This window comes from Chionomys nivalis, chromosome 11, assembly GCF_950005125.1.
Source record: "Chionomys nivalis chromosome 11, mChiNiv1.1, whole genome shotgun sequence".
NCBI classification, from domain to species: Eukaryota; Metazoa; Chordata; class Mammalia; order Rodentia; family Cricetidae; genus Chionomys; species Chionomys nivalis.
The window spans coordinates 32,214,612-32,234,945 of record NC_080096.1 but is presented as its reverse complement, the minus strand read 5'-3'; the positions used below and the strand labels follow the sequence as shown (position 1 = coordinate 32,234,945).

General features: G+C 50.2%; 1 protein-coding gene across 5 annotated transcripts in view; it reads right to left on the bottom strand.

The window, feature by feature from the left end:
• Kdm4a (lysine demethylase 4A) overlaps positions 1–20,334 on the bottom strand; it is a 45,091-nt gene that overhangs the window by 2,863 nt on the left and 21,894 nt on the right. For all 5 annotated transcript variants that reach the window (XM_057784011.1, XM_057784013.1, XM_057784012.1 and 2 more), the window contains exons 12-19: positions 14,446–14,566; positions 9,108–9,289; positions 7,492–7,696; positions 7,003–7,079; positions 6,490–6,545; positions 4,455–4,563; positions 3,970–4,155; positions 581–751 (exon numbers count right to left, since the gene is read on the bottom strand). In XM_057784011.1, the coding sequence (XP_057639994.1) occupies positions 581–751; positions 3,970–4,155; positions 4,455–4,563; positions 6,490–6,545; positions 7,003–7,079; positions 7,492–7,696; positions 9,108–9,289; positions 14,446–14,566 (1,107 nt within the window). The remainder of the gene's footprint in view (positions 1–580; positions 752–3,969; positions 4,156–4,454; positions 4,564–6,489; positions 6,546–7,002; positions 7,080–7,491; positions 7,697–9,107; positions 9,290–14,445; positions 14,567–20,334) is intronic.

Genomic DNA, 20,334 nt, shown 5'->3' with positions numbered 1-20,334 from the left:
ACCATTCAGAGGGATGGCTTTGCTCTTCTGGGCTGCGTGCTTAGGCTCAGCATGTGAAAAGGAAGGGCAAAAGCTGAGGAACCCGAGCTCAGCACTGAATACTGAGCCAGGAAACACAGGCCCAGTTCCAGGTAGGGCTCTAGTGTCTCGGGGGTGAGGAGTTTCTGGGTAGCTCTGAAACCCTCACCTAAGAAGAGCCTAGAGAAAACAACATACACATCCCAATAATGCATGGCAGAAGAGGGGGCTGGATCATTCTTTTGAAAAATCACAGATATTATGCAATGAAGCTGTATCACACATAACTGGTTTGCTTCCAGAGTGCGGGCTCACATCCTGCACTAGATGCCACCAGGGATAGTTTAGTCTGAGATATACACATACTTCAAAGAACTGCAGAAAATGCATGAACTTCTAGGGGAAGGAAGCAGCGCACCCTAGCACTTAAACTCTTCCTTGAAAAGGAACCCGGGAATGAATGCTTCATCTATTTGGGAACCAAAGGGGATGGGGAAGAGACCACAGTCAAGCAACTAGAAACACTGAGACATCCCAGTCCCCAACTGCTCCCAGACATTACCACAATGTCCTCGGGATAAAGGTTGTCACTGAAGGAGCCATCATCAAAGTTGACTTCATAGAAGGTCTCGGTGGTGAGTCTGACCACCTCGCACTGGTAGAAGCGCCCGTTCTTGTGCTTGCTGATGACCTTCTGGCCGGCCGTGATGCTCAGCAAGGCCCCCTTAGCACGCTGGAAGAAACAGCCTGGGTTACTCACAGACGGCACTGACAGGTCTGATAAGCTCCCCTTCATGGGCACAGCAGGGAAGAGGGTTAAGTGGGGAAAAAGCAGGACTGAGAGGAAGTTGAAACAGGCCTTTCCAACATTCCAGTCAGGGCCATGTTTCCTCTGTAAACTCTGTTCACCTGAGCACCAAGTCAACTGGTTTCTAGATAATACTGTCTTTTTCTTTGGTTGTTCTGTTCTCGAATCTGCAACAATCTCCTGCCTTAGCTTCCCAAGCACTAAGATTACAGGCATGCTCACCATGTCTACATACCATGATATAAATTATCCAAAACTCTAGGAACTAACCTTCAGGATTTCCCTGAAACCAGCCAAGTCATACATACTAATGTATACAGTCTGGGAATGTGTCGTAGCATCTGGCAGAGACTTTATAGGAAGTTGATGGCCCTGGGCCCTAGACTCCTGAGCAACACTCCCCAATGCCCTGGGCACTAGCTTCTCACGAGAAGGGCACAAGGACTGAACTTTCCAGAGGCCCTTTACTCCAAACAAACTGCTCCCATTAATTATTAGGGGGCACTGCAAGTTCCATCCTTCACAACCCCTTTGGTTGATGTGATGTGTGGTGTCCCTAATGTGATGGCTCAAACCCTACCCAGACACTGCTGCAAACACGCCTCTTCATTGTTCCTTGAACAAGTGTTACCCATGCTCCTAGCTCAGGGCCTTTGCACGGCTAGTCCTTCCACCCAAGATGCTATACTGTACACTCGCCAGCATCCTGGCTCTTAATACCGAGTCTGCTGCCGCTCCTCACAAGCCACTCTCCCGCATCTCTGATCTGCACTAATTTTACCCCTGCACCATCTGTGCTCTGACATACTGTGTCGTCACTAGTTTCCCGTGGCTCTTTCAAAATGACCGTATGGACCTCATGATGCTACATGAAGACTGGGTAGATTTCTAGCCGAGCTTGGAATGTGGCAGATGCTTAACACACATTGGAAGAGTGGATCATAAAAACACAACATGAATTCCCTCACGGTTCAAGCAGCCTGCAGGTAGAGGAACTACGGACTAAAGTTGATCATAAATCTGCCTCCTTGTTCCATGAACAGGCTCAGGCTTCCCAGCCACCAACTGGAGCTTGATGCTATCTCAGGCTTTATTCCAACACAGCCTCAGCCTCTAGTTAAAGAACACTCCACTGTCTCCACTGAGGTCTCGTGCACACCTTCATGAGAAAAGCACCATGGGGCTAACCTGGAATCTCAGAAACCAGACAAGTAGGGGGACTGCCACAGGCTTGCGGTTAGAGCTGATGCACAGCGAGCTGGAAGCATAAAGGGGCTACAGCGTGAAACCCAGGTCAACTCTACCAGGGATGATTTTTCTCAAACCTCAGAGGGCATGAAGAGCCCCCCGCCTCGCCCACCGCCCCTCGCTGTGGACTGGCTCTGTCCTGACTCACCATGCCACACTGTGGAGAGCCTGTGTCCTCCCCAGCTGTACTCTGGCTTCCGGGTGGGGAGGGTGGGGTTGTCCCCTGGGACTCTAAGTGACTTAGAAGCAGCATGATCTGCTCTTCATGCTGGAGATCATCAGAGCCTAGTTTCCAAAGAACCCTGGGTTGGAGTAGCCTCCAAAAGCTGCTGTGATACCCACCCTATGCCAGGTGGCCTACTAGCTGCTCAACTTGACACTCTGCAGACCTCAAAATTGATCTCCTCTTTTCACCCCTCTGCAATAACAGCCTTGCTCCCCCTCGATCACAGTCTGTTACCTTCACCAAATGAACATCCTTCCGAGGTCTCAGAGGAGTAACTCAGGCACCTGCAGCCACCCCTCTCTCCTCCCTCTCTTCCTGTTCTCCACCCCTTCACAGCAATCACCCAGCTGTCGACTCCACCGGTTGTGCGTGGGCTCACAGGGTAAGATGTGTTCAAAGGTCTGCTTCTGTGTTCACTTCATACCACCCCTGCTCCTTGGCTGACTGGCTCCCCTGCCTCCTTCAATTCTTCGTCCTCTCCTCCAACAACTACTACTGATGTGACGCTGAGAGCATACTCAAAGGCCGGCGAGGTGGCTCCCCACAGAAAAGCACTTACGACCCAAGTCTGAATGAAGATAGAGGTCAGTGCTAGGAACTCACAGTTAAAGTTAGCGGGCAGTGATGGCACACACATTTAATTCCAACCCTTGGGAGGCAGAGATCTGTGAGGTCTGCCTGGTCTACAGAGTGAGTTCCAGGACAGACCAGGCTATAGAGAAAGACACTGTCTCAGAAAAACAAAATGAAACAAGACAAAACAAAAGCCAGCCACTGTGACAAGCATCTGGAATCACAGCAGTCCTATTTCAAGATGAGGGGTGGAGCCAGGAGAGTCACCTTCGCTCGGTGGCCAGCTAGCCTGGAGTACGCAGTACAGAGGACAGGAGAGAGTCAGCCTCGACAGGTGGAAGGCAAAACCAACTACCACAGCTGCCCCGACTTCCACGGGCACAACAGTGCGTGCGCACACCTGCACACAAGTGACTCACAATCCGGGCATTCTGGAAGGCCTCCTCATTCAAAAGAAACTTAAATGTGGCGGTCCAGGATTTTCACCCGTGGGCACTGTTCAATTCCCATGACTACCTGCTGGGGTCCCAGAACCAGTCCCGAATGTTCATTCTTTTTTTAAAACAAACAAACTTATTTATTTTACATCCCAGCTGCAGTTTCTCCTCCTTCCTCTCCTCCTAGTCCCTCCCCTACGCCTCTGCCCCCATCCATGCCCCCACCGACTGTCCACCCGTGCCCCGTCAGGACTCCTAGACCTCATGCCCCACATCTCCAGCACATGTCAGCACTGAGAGAACGTTACAGACAATGTGCAATTGTCAGAATCTCTCACCAGGCACAGAGCTGCTGTGCTGTCCCTGGCCCTGGGGTGAGGAAAAGGGTGCTCAGACTAACAATGTAAGGAACCACACACGGACTTCACCTGGGAAAAGCACACAAGGAAACAGACCAGCCAAAGCAACAAACCGCAGTTAGTTGAGTGCCACTGAACTGTGAAGGCAAGGCAAGCAGTACCGACAGACGGGGCCGTCTCGTATTTGCTAACCCACTAGCATTTTCCATTAAGGATGTGTGACAACACCATAAACTGGCCATGTGCAGAGAAAATGATCCTGAAACCTGTCAAGAGGACTCTACCACGGTGCCTTCTCACCTCCAAATTGGGGATCTTGTGCCGGAAGCAGGTGATGAAGACGACAAAAGGCCAGTCATCGGGCTGCATCATCACCCCCGCAGCCTGGGCGCAGCTCACGTGGAAGGCGGTGGGGCAGCGGCCGTGCGAACACTGCACACAGCAGCCGGCGTTCCTTTTCCTCCGCTTCTTACAGAAGACGCACTTCTGCAGAGGACAGAGCACGTGTTCTGTGAACGGTAGCCCACCCCCACCTCTTCTTGTTTTCCCTCCCAAATGCACAAGACCAAATGACCAGGAGTCAACCCCTCCCACAACACGAGGGGCACCCAGGGCCTGCTTCAGACCGAGTGTAAGTCCCCATTAAGTAATTTAGCCATAGGGTGAGACTCAAACTGACCAAAACAAAGGGGAAGAGGAGGCACCAGTCAAGTAGAAACGCGTCCACCCCTCCCAAACTCATCAGCGGGGAACCATGCAAATCCCATAAGGCCTTCCCTGCTTACCAGCTTGAAGCGGGGCAGAGGGATTTTGCTCACATCCACTGGACTTCTCTCAGCGATGTTGACAAACCTTGCTTCTAGAATTGCCACAGCACATGAAACATGGACCCATCTGCCAAATAAAAATAGGGCTCAGTCACCTCTTTCCACAGGCGGGGGGCCTGCTGACAGAACTTCCTCCATCACCCAGTAAGGTCACTTGGTCAGCCAGGTTCCAGGACTCAGGAGGGAAAGTGTCATTTACCACATCAATACTGCACGCACTCTGCCCACGGCCAGTGCAGGATCAGCCCTCTAATCTGTGGCAAATACGCAGAAGCATAGTTGACTCTGTGATGGGTTCAAGGAAGCAAAAACTAGAAAGCAAGCTCAGAGCTTTTCCCACCCAGACACCTTTTGAGAAACAGACACATCCCAAGTGGAGAAACGGAAGACTGTGGAATATCTTAATGTCAGACCGTGCTGGGCCTGATATTCCATCGACAGTGTGTGTCAAATGCACAAGGCCCTGGGTTCAGGCCCACTTAGCTCCAACCATATGAAAACCTGCAACAACCATGGAAACAAAATAGTGTGTACCATTGGCAGGGCTATTGTTGGGAATACGAACAGGTCTGTTTTTGTGGCAGTTGAGGGCAGAACAGGGATTAAAGGCTTTGCAAAGGTAAGAGGTTCAAGCAGAGTCATTTCCACTCTAAATAAGGAATATTACCAGCCAGCTCTACCCTGCCTGAATCACAACGACCACTGCTAACAGCAGCATGCCTTTAAAGGAGTACAGCACAGCCAAGCAGTCATCTGTTGCAAGCAGCAAGATGCAAGCCCTGCAAAGTGGGAGGGAGGCTGGACCACCGTGGCATTTTACTCAGAGGCAGGCCATTCACCACCAGCTGCTGTGAACCCACATGAGCAACTCCCTAGACAGAAGCCCCTCAGGAGCAAACCCTCAGAGAAGGGAAATCTGAGATGGAGCACAAAGATACGACTCGATGAGAATCAGCTGTATGACTGCTAAGACGCCCAGAAACATCTGTAGGTTCAACAGTTGGCGGCCTGCCTAAGCTCTCCCCAGTGTCCAACTGTTCCCTTGAGGGCATCTGCCTGTCCTCCAAACACCAAGTCTGGCTGGGGAAAGCTCGCTCTTTGGGAAAGTGCTTGGTACATGTCTGTAATCTCAGTCCATGGGAGGCTGAGGCAGGAGGATCACCAGTTAGACATCAACAAGGATTACACAGTAAATTTCAGGAGACCCTGTGATTTACAACCATTTATAACTCTAGTCCCAGGAGACCCAAAGTTCTCTTCTGGCTTCTGTGGAAACCTGTGTATAAGATATACATGCAGGCAAAACTTCTATACACATAAAATTATGATTTTAAAAAGGGGGAAGAAAGCTGGGCATAGTGGCACATGCCTTTAATCCCAACACTCAGGAGGCAGAGGCAGGTGGATCTCTGTGAGTTCAAGGCCAACCTGATCTACAGAGCTAGTTCCAGGACAGCCAGGGCTACAGAGAAACCCTGTCTCAAAAAAAAAAAAAAAAAAACCAAAAAAATGACAAAAAGGAAGAAAGGAGCCGGGCGGTGGTGGCGCACGCCTTTAATCCCAGCACTTGGGAGGCAAAGGCAGGCGAATCTCTGTGAGTTCGAGACCAGCCTGGTCTACAAGAGCTAGTTCCAGGACAGGCTACAAAACCACAGAGAAAAAAAAAAAAAAAAGAAGGAAGGAAGGAAGGAAGGAAGGAACGAAGGAAGGCTGCCTCATTAGCCAGCCAACTGTAACAAGGTTAGTGTCCTGACTTCCAGGCCACAAAATGTCTGCATCATTCTCACAGGGCCATCATCTGCCGGCATTTGTTGCCAGCGCCTCTCAAAGAAGGATGCTACTTACATCTCTGCCCCTGAGGGGAAAATGAAGTTAGGCAGGCAGTATAGGGCTGCTTGTTAGAATGAGGAGATGCTCACTCGGGAGCAGCTCCCACCCTCACAGCACCGTGCATGCTGCTTCAGAACTGGGCATCACGAACCTCAGACCTCACCTGTCATCGTTGGCTCTCTGCAGGGCCCCGCCACGCAATGAGCACAAACAGCAGTCCTGCCCAGAAAGGAGGAGGAAAACGGTTACCAGCAATTCATTCCCATACAATGTGCCCCCCACCCCAGACTTCCTGCAGACACCTTCTAAACTGCATGAGAAAGCAATATGATGGCAGGTGGGTCTTCGGATGCATGCCCTGTAGTCAGGGCTCCCCTGTGAGAGACAGGCCATAATGCATGACTATAACTGTGTAACGAATCATTTGAGCCCCATTCTGAGACTCCAAACCTAGAGCTGATTTCTTCAAAGGGAGTGACAGCTCCTCCACAGGGCAGCTACCTGGTCTTCCCCCACTCCCCCCAGAGCCAACAGCTTCCAGATCCACTCTGACATCACGAAGTACCAAATCCTAAGCTAACTGCTGTGGACATAAATGATGTCCAGCATGGAAAGAGGCTAGCCCTGAAGCCACCCCGGTCTTCTGGAGAAGATGGGAAGGTTAGGGGATACTCACTTCCTCCAGAGCATTGGCTGAACACCGAGAACACATCCATTCTTCAGAAGCCTTTGCGGGGGGCACCCCATAGCAACCTAATAAACAACACCAGGAAGAGTAAATGAAACCCAATCCAGGGGCTGGGGTCAGAACAGGGAAGAGCAATACTCTTTCACAGATACCATTTCCAAAGATAGTAAATCATACAGAAATTCCCCCAGGGCTCAATCATACAATATGGTCCAGAACCCAGGAGAGTCAAAGACTAGATTCACTAGCGCATCTCCCTAGTAGGTAGCCAGAAACTAACCCAAGGGACTCCAAAGTTGACAGGCACTTGGGATGGATGTTGGAGCCACCAGGAAACTCATCCATCTACCAGTCACCAACTTCCCAAGAATACATAAGCATCCTTTGCTGTAGGACACTGGGAAAGCCAACAGGTGACAACAACTTCCAGCAGGCAGGCCATGCTGCTGGACAGGAGAGGAACTGAGAGGTACTCACTGGCGTGCACGCGGACACTGCACTTCTTGCAGGACACTAGCATGCTGGTGCCATCCTCCTCCAGGTAAGGGGTAGAAAGGCTGATGTCTGTGCTGCAGCCCGTCGTGGTAAAGCACATTTCTGGGATCAATGGCTTGGTCCTCTGGGTCTGAGCAGCTGCTTCCGACGCTTTCCCACAGGTCTGAGTAAAGCTTCCAAACTCCACCTAAGTGAAAGGCAGAGAACGTGCACCGCACAGTGAGCACACGTCTGTGCTCCTAGCCCTCCACCTGCTCCGTCAGCAGAAAGCAGGGCCTCTTCCTGCGCTGACTGCAGCTATAGCTCCCGGGTGCACAGCCATTATCCTGAAGCTACTAATTGAAGTTACCTCTAATGACTCAAATTCAATTTCTCACAGCAGCATCAAACAAAGGTCCCTGGGGGACAACTGAGAAGAGGGAGCAAGTAAGAGGCACCTGGGATTTCAGTCTTCCCAAACCAAGTGATAATAAAATGCACTGAGACATTAGCAGCAAGGCACTGCCTGTCCCCAGGTGGCTGCACATGGTGGCCCCACCATGTGCACTCGGAGACAGCACCCAGAGCACATGTTCTTAATGGGCCAGCACTGATTACCTCTGAGGGCCATGTCAGCAGTCACCTGAACTACAGCACTGTCACATGGCTGGATCCCCACCTGGGATTCCTGGCTTGGGGCCTCTCTAGGAAGAACATTATGTTACACGCTGCCCTTAGCAAACTATACGCAGAGCAAACATCCTCAGGCTCTGCCGCTGGATGGCACCATTATCCCCATTCCAAGAACAGAGCCTGGAAACGTCACCCTCTGAGCCGATGCCATTCAAGAAACTCTGCCCCCACCTAGGAGATCTGCTAACAGTAACAATAAGGCCAGTCATGTCCCTCACAAAGGCACAAACAGTTCTTTTGCGGCGGCTTTCTGTTAACACAAAGACGTAGTGGGTTGCTGATCCAGTATGTGGGTCTAGGTTCCATCCTTCTGCAAGCATGAGCCTGGGGCCTTGCCAAGCTCAGGGCAGCTGTGCCACGAGAGCTGCTAACCTACTGCCACCCTGTGTAGGACCATCTAGGCAGTCCCTGCTGCTGTGAATTCCCGCCTGTCCTCTAGAGCCTGGACCAAGTGGCCCATGATGGTGAGGTCATCAGTGCCCGGCATGGAAAGGGCCACAGTTGAACCCAGCCCTCAGTGCGTTAGACCCTCTGCCAAACAGCACGCACTGTGACAGTGAGGGAAGAAGATGACGGCAGGAGAACCTGACTCTTCACCCAACGTTGACTTCAAATGGGGAAAAACTGCAGTCTTGGACCCAACTGATCAGGACTGTACAGCATCAGGCAGGAAGAGCCCCAGACCAGGAGGATACGAAACATTAGGCTCTGCAAGCATCGAGGCTCATGCCATGGGCAAAGATCACCAATCAAGGCACTCTTAAAGGTAAGCTCCCACGGCTGGGTTATCTGCCAAAGCACTGACAAGGCGAGGACGCCGGATGAAAAGGCTCTAAAGAAAGCAGTGGCGCAGCTCCGCACCCGTAATTAAGCCCAGCTTCCAGACGGCTGGCCCGGGATGCCTGCAGGCAGCAGGGCAGGCTCACCTGGTGGTATGTCTGGAAGATCATACAGACAGCACAATGGGGAGCCTGCTGGGCCATGAGCTCATTGAACTCCTTTTCAGCCTCAAAGTTCGGAGGTCGGTTCTGCCACAGCTGGCTCAGAGGTTTGGCCCAAGCCTCTGTCTCCTCAGCCTCTTCCTCAGGGGTAAGCTGTTCAGAAGTCTCTAGAGGAAGAAAAGTGAACACGTTACAGCAGCCCTGTACATGGGAGGTCGGCCTAAAGTGGACAGGCTCAGCCAGGGCTCCTGGTCCCATGGCAGAACTAAACTCAAGGTTCTAGAGACGACAGATAAAAAACAAGGGCAGAGCTGATACCAAGACTCCTTTACGGCCTGAATGACTTGGCTGGGGTGTGCGCCGGAGTGACGGGGTAGGGGGCGGCTGTTTGTACTGCTCTTTCTGGTCAGACTGACTCAAGGTCTCTATTCTTCCTCATGTTTCAGGCACTCGGCCCACTCTGTTCCCCGTAACAGCTGTCACATTCAACCCTGCCTTCTCTGGGGGCAGCAGAATAAAGCACCAGTCTGCCAAGAACTACGCCATTTGCTGCCTCCCAAATGCCAACATGTTTACGTCCTTTCCCCTCAGGGCTTTCCCTTCGGCTGTGCTGGAGAAACAGGGAGAGAAAACAAAACTGGTAAAGCCTCAAAGATCTTACATCACGGCCTTGGTCAGGACTTTCCAGCTCTCTCTGGAAAGTCCAAGGTGGGGGGGGGTCTCCCTGACTGGGGAAGGACTCCCCAATACCTCAGAGGATGAATCTTCTTCCTGACCATAAAATGTTCATGTCACCTTTCAACCAGGAGCTTGTGAACGAAGAGCCTACAGGCATAATCCAACCCAAATAAACATTGCTATTGCATTTTCAGAGAATGGGGGTGGGGGAGAGAAATGATGATCCCAGAGACCATTATAAAGCCTGAATCCATAACGTGCTGGCCCAAAGTCTCCTCATCCCTCTTTTAGTGTGTCCCACATCTCAGGCACCCTTAACCACAGTGCAAGAAAAATCCTTCTCTGTATACATCTTCCCAGAAGAGTAAGTCTCACTACAGACGGAACACAATGTAAATCTCACAAAGCAAGATGGAAGCACTAAGGTGTAAAGCCCACTAGTTTCTGGAACACACGAGGTCAAGGGGCAGGGAGAGAGCCCCCGCGATTCTGAATGCTGGGAGGAAGCAGGAGCAAATATCAGAAGAGACTGCTCAAGTCTATAGGGACAGCTGCCTGATGTGGGGATGAGAAGCCTATGGCTGTATCCCTGGCCAAACCCTCCTCTCCCCAGAGACCCCATGATCTTGGTACAGCAGCCCAGAGTGAGCTGCATGGGCACACTGTACCAGGGCACACTGTACCAGTGTTCATTTGCTCGCTGCAGGCCACTCTAGCACAGTGCGGGTAAACCAGTACCTCCCCCACCTCTCAGTGTGTTTCACCTAAGGGATCTGGCAGTAGTGTAAGGAGGTCAATGCAAGCAGAGCAAGTCGGCCCCCAAGAGGGCCCATGGTTCAGACTGGAGCCAGAGTGCCTGACCCAAACAGGAGGGACCAAGATGGTACGGAAGAGACAGAAATAGACATGCTCATAGCCCCAGTCTTCGCATATGGACATCTGTTCTACTTACAAAGCCCAAAAGGGCCCAGATCACTGCATATGTGAACACTGAATGCCAAGGGAAACGTTCACTGTGCTAAGTGAAAACTGCAGGAGTCAAGATTTTAACAGTTTACATTTGTAAAGCTTCACAGAGCCTTATCGTCAAGACGTGTGCATTTCAATAAAAATGTACTTCAAATAAAAATGCTTTTGTAAAAAGTAGGGAGAAATTGGGCATGGTGGTAGAAGCTCACTGATGAGGCAGGAGAATCATGAATTCAAACCCAGTTTGGCTACATAGCCAAACCTGCTTCTAAGATAGAAGAAACGGTGGAATGAAGCTATATTAGACAAACAAGACTAAGAATTCTAAGTATAATACATAACCTTTGTTTGACTTATATTAATTCCAAAGGGAAAAACCCTACTGGGTACATTCTTAGGTCAAGCCGGGGAAGGAAGGTAAAGCTGGCCTAAGGCTATTAGGAACTACCGTCCTGGATGTAAAACAAGATTAACAGCAGTGTGCTTATTTGGGGCAATCCGTAGGAGATGCTATTGGTGTACTAATGTGGGGTGATCTGGCTGGGACGGGTAGGCAGGCCTGTAATCCCAGTTACTCTGGGGGTTGAGGCAGCAGGACCAAAAGTTCAAGGCCAGTCTAGAAAAGGTGGTGAGACCTTGTCTTAAAATAGAAAGTGAAAAGAGGGGGCCAGAGGGATGTTAGGAGCACTGGCTGCTCTTCCAGAGGACCTGGGTTCACTGCCAGCCTCCACATGGCAGCTCACAACTCTCTACAACTCTAGTACCAGGAGATCCCACGTCCTCTTCTTTGGAGCATGCTATAAACGTGGTATAGACATACATGCAAGCAGAATACTCATAAACACAAATAAATAATTTCTTTTAAGTAAAAAGTTTAGGGACACAGGATAGTGGCAGGTGCTCAGCGAACATGGGTGAGGTTCTGTATTAGTTCCTAAAAAGGTTTTCTTTCTTTTTTTAAATGAAACAGTCAGGCATGGTGGCTCATGCCTTTAATCCCAACACTCAGGAGGCAGAGGCAAAAAGATCTCTGAATTTGAGGCTAGGCTGGTCTACAGAGTTCCAGGACAGCCAAGGCTACACAACAAAACTCTGTCTTGAAAAACAACAAAAAAGGAAACAGTGAAGTGACTGGATAAACACATTGTGTCCACGTGAAACTGAAGCTGCCTTGGGGATCTTTCCTTTACACCCTGTGGATATATACACTGTCAAGTGACCAGAAAAACACATTGTATCCATGTGAGGCTAAAGCTACTTTGGGGATCTTTCCTTTACACTGTGTGGATACATGTCACTGTGACTGGTTAGTAAAGAAGCTGACTGGCCCACAGCTGGACAGACAGAGGTTAGGTGGGACTTAGACAAAAACAGTGCAGGGAAGAAAGGGGTCAGAGTTGTGGAAAGAAGCAAGATGAACATGTCATGCTGAAAGATGGTACTGCCAAGTGGCAGAATGTAAGTAAGAAATACGGGTTAATTTAAGTTGTAAGAGCTAGTTAGTAACTAGCCTGAGCTATTGGTCACACATTTGTAATTAATATCAAGTTTCCACATGGTTATCTGGAAGCAGGCTGGCAGGACAGAAAACCCCACCTACACTGCTTGAGCACGGTATAGCAGCACATACCTATAACCCTAGAACCTGAAAAGTGAAAAGCAAGAGGATCACGAGCTCAGAGCCAGCCTGGGTTACCTTACACCCTGGTTCCATAGTGTACTAGCAGAGAGAAAGCAGACAAACTCACAGCAAATGTTCTGATAACAATTAACAATTAGCATGCAGGGACCACACAGACTCTCCACCCTTCATTTTGTCGTAACTGAACACTGCTCATCACAAAAAGTGGAGAGAAATTCTTCGAACAATTATATTATTTCAAAAAGAAACACTCAGACATGTTTTATGCGAGCCTAAGAGTGCATGTACGTAGTAATCACGTGCTCCCCTTTGGAAGACAGGCATAAGGATCTTTTGCTTCTTAAAACCTCTGTTTTTCCAATTTTTCTACAGTGTATTTTGTTGTTGTTTTGTTTGTTTTTGCTTTTTGTTTCTTTCTGGAGACAGATTCGTTGTGTAGCCCTGGCTGTCCTGGAACTCACTCTGTAGACCAGCCTGGCCACGAATTCAGAGAGATCCGCCTGCCTCTGCCTCCCTGGTGCTGAGATTAAAGGTGTGCACCACCACCCAGCTAATCTGTGTCATTTTAAAGCACCTAGGCAAGAAATCAAGCAACAGACAGGAGCTCTCAGTGGGGCTGGAGCACAAGCTCAGGGGCACTGCTGGGACCCCAACTCAGGGTTTGTCCAGTCTTCTGATCCCTGGACCTCTAGGCTGTCCCCACTCCCAGGCTGTTCATGAGATGAGCTATGCTGCACATGGAGGACGGAAAGAGGAGCAGAAGGCGAAGCACTAGAGCATCACTGTGCAAGCAGAGCCTCTTCTTCCACAAGGTGCAGAGACGCCAGTGCCGCTGGGGCCCACCAGCATCCACAAGATGCAGACGCCAGTACCACTGAGGCCGACCAGCATCCACAAGGTGCAGATGCCAGTGCCGCTGGGGCCCACCAGCATCCACAAGGTACAGACGCCAGTACCGCTGAGCCCTACCAGCATCCCCTCTCTGCTCCTGGCAGCCGAGATGGCCACTCCCTGCTGTTGTCAAGATGAGTTTCAGAGCCACGCTTCCCATTTTGGCGTGCATAGGTCTTTAGTTCCCCTTTCTGCCTCCTTCCCAGGCTCCTCTGCCCAGCTATCCCCAGCCTCTGGTCAGCCTTCTCTGCCTTCTCAACGAGACCCCTTTATTTAAAAATAACCGAACAAAACACATCCATGCTTCCCTTATCAACATCTAGCCACACGAGACGGTTTGCAAAGCCAACTAAAAGCCACAAGGCAGCCATCAACTCACCCTTGTCCCTCACCCTCACAGCTCTATGAACCGCTGCACAATCCAGCTCTCTCTCTCTCACTGCTTCCACTTCTCCAGTCCCTGCCACCAGCACCCTAGCCCAGCTGGTCTAGGAGCAGCCCTCCTAACACCCACCTGACTGTGTTGCTATCCTGCTTGAAACACACTTCCCTGGCTCCAAATGCCTGTGAGAAAAGCCTCAGTAGGCTCACGGGTGGGGCTGTGCACCCAGCCTCACTCCCATTTGGCTCCTCCAGCTCTTTTCAATCTGTAGCCATGGCCCTGAACTTGAGCCACGCTGAGCTGATGACAGTTCCTCTGCTCCCATTCTTCCTCTCTGTTGTGTACTCATGCGACATGAGTCTTTCTTTAGATCTTTTTAGCTGTCCCCCCCACTACTCTGTGACCATCTTGAGGACATGGACAATCTTGGCCTGCTTTGTATGCACACATTCAGCACAGGGCTTGGCAACACTGGAAGAATTTCCTATCCTGAAAAATCAGTCTTACACCTCCTAGTTGAAGAAGGGAAAGAACCTACATACAATTACACTGTGTGTGGCACAGTCCACCGATCTTGAACTGATAGTGAAGAAAACACATTCACAAACCTGCACAAACGGAAGTCCTAGCCTCTGCCCAGATACCTGAGAGAAGAGCTAGCCATGGGCCCTCGCTCACCACTGCCCTCTGACGCCCTGAGACAGCAGGGCTCACTGTGGTAAACTGCTGTCCTTCTCGTGAAGAGCAGAGATGAGACTCACCGTCATCACTGCCACACTCCTGCAGCACGAGCGGGTGATGGCGCGGGAGCTTGCTTAAGGGCTGGCGGCGACCCTTGGTCTTCTTATTCTCCTCCAGGGTAAGTATGTACTCATCTGCAACCTGAGCAAACAAGGGACATGAGCTCATGATGAAACCGGAGGGAGTTACGGTGACACACACCTGTAAATCTTACCGCTCGGGAGGCTGAAGTATGAGGACAGAGACTAAGGCAGCATGGGCTACATATGCAGTTCAATATCTCAAAAATGGGAAGGAGGGAGGAGGGGGGAGGGAGGGGAGGGAGGGACAGAGGACTGGGGGAAAGGGAAGAGGAGAGGAGGGATATAGGAAACATATAAAACTGAACGAACACACACACACACCCCGTCTTAGGGCTGGAGAGATGGCTCTATAGTTAAAAGTGTTGGCTGATCTTCCAGAGGACCTGGATTCTATTTCTGACACCTACACGGCAGCTCACAACCATCTTAAGCTCCAGTTCCAGGGAATTCAACACCCTCTTCTGTATTCTCAAGCACTGTATACATGTAGTGCCCAGACATATGTAGAGACCAAACACTCACATGTGTAAAATAAAATAAAAACTTAAAGCAATTCAAAAAACACAGCCAGGCAGTGGTGGCATACTCCTTTAATCCCAGTACTTGGGAAGCAGAGGCAGGTGGATCTCTATGAGTTCGAGGCCAGCCTAGTCTACAAGAGCTAGTTCCAGGACAGGCTCCAAAGCTACAGAGAAATCCTGACTTGAAAAAAAAAATAGAAAACAAAACAGAACAACAACAACAAAATCCTTTAATCTCAGCACTCTGGAGGCAGAAGTAGGTGGATCTCTGTGAGTTCGAGGCCAGCCTGGTCTACAAAGTGAGTTCCATGACAACCAGAGGTACATGAAGAAATCTTGTCTTAAAAAAACAAAACAAAACAAAAAGCAAAGCACAAGCCAGAATGTCAGGTCAACTAGTCTGTACTCGTGTATCTTAGAATTTGGGGGCAAAAATCTGTTTATGTCTTACTTCCTGGCCTTCTCAGAAGATGTCTGAACTAGAGGACAAGCAGGAACCCCCTCCACACACACACTTTAAGGTCCCTGCTATGAAACATCTGAGGCCATCAGATGGGCGAGCCAAAGTGCCCCTTTCCTTGGGAGGTGAGCATGTGTTACAGTGCGTGTACTGGGCAGCAGGGCCATCCACACTGAGAACCTAGAAACAACAGGATGAGGGCTCCTGCGCCATTGCAAGGTCAGCGGTCCACTCAAGCTCCACCCTCCACCCTGCTGAGATCTGCACTCTCGGGGCCACTGCTGCTAACACCCGAATAAGGTGAGTTTCCTCTTCTCCAAGAAAGAACACCAGCCAAGGCAGAGCATGTCTGCCCTCTGGCCTAGATGCCAAGGGAAGGTTGATTTGATACCACATTTGCATCATGCCCGAGCAAACATAATTAGGTCTAAGATGTACAGGACTGACGATTACTCCATGCGTTTCTTTTTAATCAACATACTTAAAAGTTGGTCGTACTGACATTATGAGACACAGGCTTGGCAAAACCATTAAGCGAGGAAATGAGGCCTAGCAGTCGGCTACTTTCCAACACTGACTAAAGTAATTCCTCAGATCTACAGCGAGTGGGGCACTGCTGGGTCACTTCAGAGGCGTCCTGAGCCCATGGAATACAGAGCATCTCAGAGCTCAGCGAAAGCACATGGGATCTCAAGGGAAAACAAAAAGTTTCTCGACAGGACAGTGTCCTGAGACCATTCACTCGACAGCTGCCAACTGGGCACCTTCCACAAGCAAAGGCCTCTCGGGAACGGAGGAGGTGACAGGGCAGGATCTAGTCTCCCGAGTGGAAGGTGTGTGGAACATATAGGAAGCAGGTGAACTACAGTGTGCCCAAAGCAGCGGTTCTCCAGTGTACAACGGGCACCACGGCGCAGAGCACGCACAGGCCAGACTTAACCCCATGTCACAGAACAGCAAGTGAGGAAGGCCCTCGACAGCCGACACTGGGGTGAGCAGGAAGGGTGCTGGGTACGTCTCCTCCACCCAAACAGTCTCCCTTTGGTCCGCATGCTTCTTTGGGGGGTTCTGTGTGTTCTGTTTAGTTTGAGATAAACTCTTATGTATCCCAGGCTGGCATTAAACTCCTATGTAACTGAGGATAACCCTGAATTCCTGCTCTTCCTACCTGCACCTCCTAAGTGTTAGGGTTGCACAGGTACGTTCCACTGTATGCACTGAAGCAGGGCTAGGGGGAGAATCGTGGGCACACTCTACCAACTGAGTCATGTCCCCTGTCCTATGATTCACAATTTTCAAATGAATGAGGTTTCACCATTTTTTAATATTTATTTTGTTTTATGTATATCAGTGTTTGCGGCACTTGAGACTGTGCACTGAGTGCCCACCCGGTACCCAGGTCAGGAGAGAGCATCAGAGCCTCTGGAACTGGAGTTACCAATGACTGTGAGCCACCATGTGGTTACTGGGATATGAGCCTGGTCCTCTACAAAGCATCCAGTGCTCTAACCACTGAGCCATCCCTCCAGCACCAGATTTCACTTTTTTAGAGAAATTCTAGTTTAATTTCTTAAAACATTATTTTCCTGTGAATGACCTAATTCTGTACATTTTTAAATTGCCTATAAAGGCAAAATTTCATTATAAATTAAATTCATAATTTATCATAAAATTCACAATACTCGCCAGGCGGTGGTGGCGCACGCCTTTAAGCCCAGCACCCGGGAGGCAGAGGCAGGCGGATCTCTGTGAGTTCGAGACCAGCCTGGTCTACAAGAGCTAGTTCCAGGACAGGCTCCAAAGCTACAGAGAAACCCTGTCTCGAAAAACCCAAAAAAAAAAAAAAAAAATTCACAATACTCTGCTACTTCCTACTTTGAGCACATCTCAGTGACAGGCATGTGGCAGAGACTAGGGAGAAATGCAATGAGAATAAAGAAACCAGACAGAGTAAAGACTCTAGACTGAGGGGATGGAGAGATGGCTCAGAGGTTAAGAGCACTGGCTGCTCTTCCAGAGGTTCTGAGTTCAATTCTCAGCAACCACATGGTGGCTCACAACTGTCTATAATGAGATCTGGTGCCCTCTTCTGGCCTGCAGGAATAAACAAATCTTTTTATAAAGAAAGAAGCTAGAATGGATTAGGGGGTGAAAGGCAGCTAAGACAGCTCACCTGGATAAAGACAACACACAGTTAAACATACAGTGTGCCACAACACAGATCTAGGAGCCTTACTCGTTAATCATGGGACGTGTGGCATTAAGAAATGCAGACCAGAGTTAGAAGAGAAGTCAGCCAGAAACTGTGCACCCGAGTCTCCTCAGCATAGGTTCAAAATTAAGACCATGGCTATGTTTTGTGGCACATACTTGTCATTCTACTTGGGAGACTGAGGCAGAAGGATCACTTAAAGCCGCAAGATAGAGGTCAGCCTGGATAATACAGTGAGACTCGCATCTCAAATGAAAACCAAAACCACAGAGCTACAATCATGGGAGCGGCTGCGAACACTGGTGGAAGGCCAACCGACCGAGGAGCAGGCTTAGGCAGTAGGATAAAGAGAAGGCAGCACAGGAAGGCAACGCAGCCGCGGACAGAGCCGCAAAGGCTCCACGGGAGACATGCTGCAAACAAGTCCCATAGAGCTCGGACGGCTGACAAGAGCAGAGGGAACCCAGAAAATGTGGCCACAGGGATGTCTAGCCTTGCAGTCTATTCACCCCGGCAGACAGTAGGAACAGGGAAGAATCTTGCCTCAGCCCACTTTGGAGAAGAACAAGAGAAATAAAATTAGCCCGAGAAGGGAGTGGCCTCTGTGATCTTAGTGGGTCATCTAAGCATGTCTACAGCCAGAGGGAAAAGAAGCAGGTAAATGGAGAGAGTAAGACCTGTGGCTGGGTGGTGATGACACACACCATTAGTCCCAGCAGGGAGGCAGAGGCAGGCGAGTTCAAGACCAGCCTGGTCTACACGGCAAGTTCCAGGACAGTCAGGGCTACACAGAGAAACCCTGTCTCAAAAAAAAGAAATATAGCAGACAGAGTGTCCACAACCTAACCTGTGAATATGCTATTTTAATATGACAAAGGAGAATTAAGACTGATAATCAGATGACTGTAAAGTAGGGGGATTATCCTAGATTATCCGGGCAGGACCAATATAATCACTAAGGCACACAGAGCAACAGCACCAAAGAGGGTCAGGAACCTTGTGCAGAACATTCCAGGCCCCTGCCTGCAATAAACCTGGGCACCAGAGTCTAGCAATTTCTTTTCTTTTTTTTTTATTTTTCCAAGGCCCCTTCTGTAGACCAGGCTGGCCTTGAACTGTCTGAGATCTACCTGCCCCTACCTCCCAAGTACTGGGATTAAAGGCTGCACCACCACTCAGCACAGAAATTTGTCTCCTCCTCTACCACGTGACACATGGAGTAGTAGGCACATACTTCCCCAGCTCCTGGAGTGGTGCATGCCCTCTGACGACCTCCCAGTGCTCCCTGCATGCCGGCATGCCCGTATGCCCTACATACCCAGCCCCTTGCTCCCTTCCTTAGCCTGCCTCACAAACATGGCGCACAACATGCGCCTGTCTCACTCACAAACACTAAAAACCCTTCAGTTGTCTCTGAATCTCTGTCTTGCATAGATGATGCCCTTGTCACTCCAGGAAATCAAGCCAAAGCCTGAGTTGTCTGAGCTGTGCTACCTGTCGGGTCATCCTGTCTCCCAGTCAGGGTTCCCACGTTCCAGAAACTTGGGTGCACTTCTGGCCCCACCCTGTCACCACGTTCAGCTCCACTCTCACCACCTCTCAAACCCAGGTTCCCAAGATGCTTTTTTTCAGAGGTGGGGCAGGGATTGGTTTTTTGAGATGGGGTTTCTCTGTATAGCTGTGACCATCCTAGAACTCACTCTATAGAGACCAGGTTGGCCTCGAACTCAGAGAGATCTACCTGCCTCTGCCTACCGAGTGCTGGCATGCACCACCACTGAAAACTTTTCTTCTTTAAATCCTTTCTCCTCCTTTCATGGAGTAGGATAGGTAAATGTAAGCTGGGTGTAGCGGCACAGTCCTTTAATCTCAGCACTAGGGAGTGCAGAGGTAGGTGGATCTCTGTGAGTTCAATGACAGCCTGGGTCTGCATAGTGAGTTCCAAGCTAGCCAGCGATACATGGTTGAGACCCAAAAGAAAAGAGATTAAAGGGAGGGAGGGAAGGAGGGAGGGAGGGTAGGGGAAGGGGGGGAGGGAGGGAGGGTGGGGGAGGGAGGGAGGGAGGGAGGGAGGGAGGGAGGGAGGGAGGGAGGGAGGGAGGGAGGGAGGGAGGAGTGCCATGGCATCTGGCTTGAAAGCAGTAAAAGCAGAATGAAGCAGGCCAGGCAGGTGCGTGAGGTCAGATCTGTGTAACAGGTACCCTCACGCTCCATCTTGGTACACCTCTGGGTAGATCACGGAGTTCCAGTCTCCAGGCACAGCCTGCAGACCCATCATGCCTGACCTTGGAGTAAGCTATCAACACCACGAAGAGAACGGAACACTCTCCTCTCCCAGACTCTTGCTCAAGTCTCATTCTGTCTACCTGGTGTATTCCTCCAAACTTCAAGGTTGAGCCGAAAGTCTCCTTCACATCCTGAACTCCTTCAGCCCTGCTAGGCTGCCAGCTCTTCCATGGGGAGCTACAGCGCTCACCATCACCCAGTGCTGAAACCATATGCTCCTCTCTGTCCATATTCAGCTCTCAAGGCATGTTGGAGGTCCTGGAGGGCAATCCTGGCCCACAGAACACAGGCCCAAATGACTACAAAGGTTAAGTGAGCAGGTGGGTCATTTTTGGAGAACTTAAGCA